General features: G+C 49.2%; 1 protein-coding gene across 1 annotated transcript; it reads left to right on the top strand.

The window, feature by feature from the left end:
* Positions 1-3,346: 3,346 nt before the first annotated feature.
* On the top strand, positions 3,347-4,964 carry A1O9_13148 (uncharacterized protein; the record flags this gene model as incomplete). Its single annotated transcript, XM_013397936.1, has 2 exons — positions 3,347-3,717; positions 3,890-4,964. The coding sequence occupies 2 exons, from the start codon at positions 3,347-3,349 to the stop codon at positions 4,962-4,964; spliced, it is 1,446 nt and encodes a 481-aa protein (XP_013253390.1).
* Between the last annotated feature and the right edge of the window lie 358 nt (positions 4,965-5,322).

Below are 5,322 nucleotides of genomic sequence, written 5' to 3'. Positions count from 1 at the left end.
GGCGCTTTTTTTTGTCTTCCCCCCCCTGGACTATTTTGGCCTTTTGTCCCGGGCCTACTCTAATCTCAACAGGGTCGCTAAGGTACTCTTGGTAAGGATTTATATCGCCCGGCCGATATATCGCCCGACCCCAGACGTAGCATACCCAGGTCTCGTTTTTCGAGTCGTTTTTAATGCTAAAGTCCTGTGAGCCCCATGAAATTAGTCGTTGCACAGGATGGACAAAGTCGCCAAAGGGGACAATGGCACCCGCGTACCTGTCTCAACATGGTTATTTTCCAGGGAAGGATGTCTAGCAAATAAATTAGGCTGGAACGATCCTGGACTTGAGAGGTATGAGGAAAATTCCGGGAGTAAGTGCTGCTGAATCGCGATGAGATGACGGGGAGATTTTGGCCGTGCCGTGGTTCCGGGTGCTCCAACTGATGTGCTCATGTGAGGGAGTGGTTGGGAAGTCAGTGACTTGAAATTGAGTGCGGTAGACAAAAATATCATCTAATCCAGTATAATGTAGCATCTCCCGGTGCTCTGTCGGGCGGTCCTCTTCACAACGTGGCTCCACTCAGCATCACCTCCAAATTTCAAGGTGCCTATGCGACCCCACCTCAAAGAATCTAACACCTGACCTGAGTTTGCCATATTCTAGACCAGAACGTAAGACTTTCTTCATTCGAAGGCTTTGTTTCCCGCTGGATGCCGGCGTTGCCAGTAGTAAAGGTAGATGCACGACCTAGATATTACATTGCAGGAGTGTTTTATAGTATCAATCCACCGCAAGTGATTGTAAACTAGGGTCCTAAGAAGGGCAGACAGGTCCGTATACCTTAAATCACGTGGCATCGCCATCCTTGCGTCAAAATAACTAAACAGGATCTCAGGAGAGAGTCCAGGTTTGGTACAAAAGTTTTTATAGTACTACATCACGCCCCATTATTCTAGTAGTATTCTCGAGATAATAAAGAGTCTTGAAGTACGCCTTTCCCCATGTTTCATATCCAGTCCAACTGATGATGTCGTGCATGAAAAACTACTAGGCGTTGAACAGAGGTTCATGCATGCAAGATGGAGGTTGCCAGCAACGCGAGCCGGCCGTATAAAGGCGGGGTAAATCACATGAACCGAAGCCACGGCAGGCACTCAATTTCACAGGGACCCCACCCCCAAAGGTTCTGTATTTCATCAGCCGTCATCCATTTCTTCGTGGCTAGTGTCATATACAGTCTGGATTGTCCAGGACTGAAACTCAACAGCACCTCAAATAGAGACGCGGTGAGATCTATCGACGCGCGAGGATCGTCCGCGACTTCAACAATGCGGCGGAGGTCGGTAAAAACCGCACGGTAAGGGTTCGTTCGGGATTCGGAATGAGGGGAGGAAGCTGAGCACGTCAGAATGGTTTCCCGTCAATGTATCTATCGACCACTTCAAGACCACTCTGCGTCATCCGCCCGATAAACGACGAACATGCGGGGTAACCGCATTCGCTTGAAGACCCTAGTGCGAACTCTTGAATGCACATGTTTCGGTGATTCTACTCCATACAGAGCGTTGGTGCCCAACTTACGAGCCATGTTCATGCCATAGCCTGGGCGGAGGGTTTACATCCCGAATAATCCCGTCGTGACACCATAAACCAGTCGTCTTCCCTACAGAAATCGCCCGTAAAGATCGGGTTGAATTTCAGGGGGGACGAAGCCGATCTTACAGTAACATTTAAGTTGGGTAGCACATGGGGGACGGGTCCTCCCGCTCCATGTTCGTACTGAGGCTCAATTCTACTCCCTGCGCTTGTCCGCCACGGAGCCAAATCCTCCTTGACAAGCGGCGAAACTGTCCTGCTCGGCAATGTCCCCTGAGCTCCGCGGGAACGCGAACTACCTCAGAAATCCTGCTGAGTCTCACCGTTTGGGGGGTTCAAAAGGAGTTTATTCGACTGCTGGGTACCGTGTAAGTAGAGATAATCTCCTCTAGTAGGTCGTAGGGTAGTCGCAGCAACTATCGAGTATAGGATAGCCCGGGTTTGTAGAATTTGACCAGCTGAGAGCATAGGACCACCTGTTCCACCCATGAATCGGCGAGCAGTGAGTGAAGGACGAGCCAATTGGTCCTCGAGGAAGTTGTGAAGGAATGCGAGACGCATGCAGCATACCCCACTCTTTCGTCTTAGGCAGAAGGGCACAAAGGCCACCCTCTCATTGTTAGCCAAGCCAGTTTCGATCTTCCTGTAATCTGAAGACATGCTTCTTCCTCCAGAGCTCGCTCAGTATCGTCTTTATCGGCGTCGTGCGCTGGCGGTGGCACGACCAAAAGTATTGGACCTATGTCGCAGTGAAGGCGGAGTATCAGCTCCTGCTTCTCGCCCGACAGATCTCTAAACCATAGCCATTTAGCCATGGAGTGCCTAACATCAATCATTGATTGCATGAGTAGGGGATGCTGCATCTACTCGAGCGATCCTAGCACGTCTGAGTTTGCTGAGTGGAGGAGAGCGTATACCGATGTTAGTCCGGTCAGCTAAACCGCACCCATGGAATGGTCTTCTGGGAACCAGTGAGTCCCATTATGAGGATTGACGCGTAAAGGAGCCGTAGGAGGGAGGAAATGGATTTCCCTTCTTGAATCTTCACACTAGGAAGAATGTGGACATTTACACTCCCTTTGCAAAGAGGTACTGCAGAGAAAGACAGCAGAGTGACTAGGCATCGAGCATGTTTGCTGGTTAGACTGAATTCGGCAGTTGATGGAGCACTGCATTATGCGATGCAACGCCGACGCACTGGATGTGCTCAATCGTCCTTAAGTGAAGCGAATTTTGTCACCGTACTATTGCGCACATGTAGGCAAGCCTTACTGTACACGACAACTGTTGCATCGACTTTCGGAAGAAGCTCGGACGGACCCTGGTCGGAGTCCTAAATATTGACGTTCAACTAGTTCGGACCCAAAAAGTTGGTGAATGAGTCCCCGTTTTCCCCACTGCTAATACGTTACCGAGCAAGGCTATGGTCAGCTTCTTTTAGCTTTCAGTCTCCAGATAGGCTACCTAGAATGTCCGACCGACCTACGTTCACCCTGAAATTGCTAAGTCTCTCGTCACACCTTCCTAAATAGAATTCCAGCGAACTCGCGCAGTTTGTCGTGGTGGAATGTTTTTCATTTTCACACGCAGGTAAATTCTTTTGCTTTCTTTCACGTGTCTGCAGCAATAATTCTTTCGTACTGTGCTGTTCTTCTCATCTCATTCAGAGCTACTTCTGGCTTTGCAGCCGTCCTTCGGTCCAGCCCTCCCACGGCGCAAGCTGTGCTTCAACCAGACTCTTCACGTCGAGTTGATGTCCGATCAGCTATGGCTCCTCGACCTGTGCTTGGGCATGATTCCGCTCCTGCTCTTCATGTGGCCAGCAAAGCGAAAGAGTGGGAAGAGATCGAAGAGGAAAATGATAATATGCTCGTCAAATTACAATGGGAACCTTCAAGGCAAGCCTTCTTTGACGACCTCCAATGTCAAATACCCAACATCCGCCGCCTCGTTGCTCACCACCTATCGTTGAGCCGGTCCCAACAGTGTAAGGTTTCAGATAGGTCTGAATGGCGAGATGGCGGTTTCAATGCCTGCATCCCAGTTAATATTTCCAACTGGCGAGAACAGCGGCTTATGTTGAGGTGCCCATTTCCCCACATGCTGGGTGGGCCAGATGGTTTGGATGAGAAGATCCGGTGTGAAGCTGCGACATATATCTGGAATTCACAAAACTGTCCTTAAGTTCCGATCCCCCGCCTTTGGGGGTTTGGACTTCCAAATGGCTCTAGCGTATGGCCCATAGGATGTACCGGGATCGGAGCTTACTTAGTTCTAGTTTACGCCCGTTACACATCTTTCCTGGATCAGACGATTTATCGAAACTTTGAAACGCTGCTGGGCCTGGCGACAACCATTTAACGCTCCCTTTGCCCCCTGCAAAACTCCGTTTCCATTGAAGTCTGGTTATCTCCTGGTGGATTTCGTCGAAAAGGAGCAGGGGACCAAGCTGTCGGAGATGTGGCCCCCCGAGACTGACAAGCAGAGACAGAACTTCTACAGAAGCCTGTCAAGAATTATGCTTGACTTGGCAGGACATCATTTTACGAAAATTGGTTCTTTCACGGTCGACAATTCTGGGAATATAAGTCTCAGCAACCGACCATTAACGATTCAGCTTCCTTTACTGGAGAGCAGCGGCATCCCTACAAGCATTCCGCACGATCGAACTTATGTCACTACCGATTCGTATATCCGCGACATTCTAAAATGTCACGACATGAAATTGAGATATCAGCCAAATGCAGTTCCCGATGAGTCCGAAGCTGAGAGTCAAATGGCGGTCCTTACCATGATGCGAGCTCTGTCGCCCAATTTTACCATGGATCATCTTCAGTCCGGACCTTTCTGTCACATTTGGACGGATTGCGACCCAAGCAACATACTGGTCAACGAAAGGTACGACATTACTTGTCTTTTCGACCTTGAATGGATACCCGTTTTGCCTATTGAAACACTCTCTCCACCCTTTTGGCTGAGTGGGTACCCCGTTGACGGACTTGGAGGGGAGAAAAGGAAACATTATGACGCAATGTGTGTGGATTTTCTGGATATTTTCGGACAAGAAGACGACGACCAGTCCTCGCCGCCTAAACCCGGATTTTACACCAAAATCATGAAAGATGCCCTCGAAAAAGCGACACACTGGTTTTGGGCTAGCTTGAACCATTCCCGCGTGACATACAACCTGTTCTTGGAGCACCTACAGCCTCGACTCGCGCCAACACACTCAGCAGGAGTCGATTGTATCCAGTTCCATCGAATTTTGGCTCCATATTGGACTCTGAATGCATCCGGATTTATCGATGCAAAGATTACGGACCACAAAAACTATCTGAAAGATTTGAGGACACAACATATGGCTCGGTTCGTTGGTTCAGAATGAAACGCTCCGATTTCGCCTCACTTTTGCTTCGCTTCTTCATCCAGTCGGCGTCTTTCAGCATCTGCTTTATTTTGGCCCTCTTTTCTTTGGCTCTCTCGGCCGAAGACAACATCTCTCCTTTTCAATTTTTTTAACAGTCTGTTCAGTGGCAGTTCCAACCGAAGTGGTATTACCAGAGTATGTTGAAGATGAGACAGATTGTGCTGTAGACGCGACAGATTTGTGCTTGGGATCTGACATTGTTGCAGACGAGCAAAGCCCGAGGTGTTCTAACAGAAGATTAGCTGGTATCGACCATAAAGAGGAGGATGTCACTCAACCTGGCGATGGTACAGATTTGTGTCAGAGTGTCATAGAT

This window comes from Exophiala aquamarina (assembly GCF_000709125.1).
Source record: "Exophiala aquamarina CBS 119918 chromosome Unknown aczIA-supercont1.92, whole genome shotgun sequence".
Lineage (NCBI taxonomy): Eukaryota > Fungi > Ascomycota > Eurotiomycetes > Chaetothyriales > Herpotrichiellaceae > Exophiala > Exophiala aquamarina.
The sequence above is the reverse complement of the archived record's forward strand: the minus strand, read 5'-3'. Positions and strand labels throughout refer to the sequence as shown.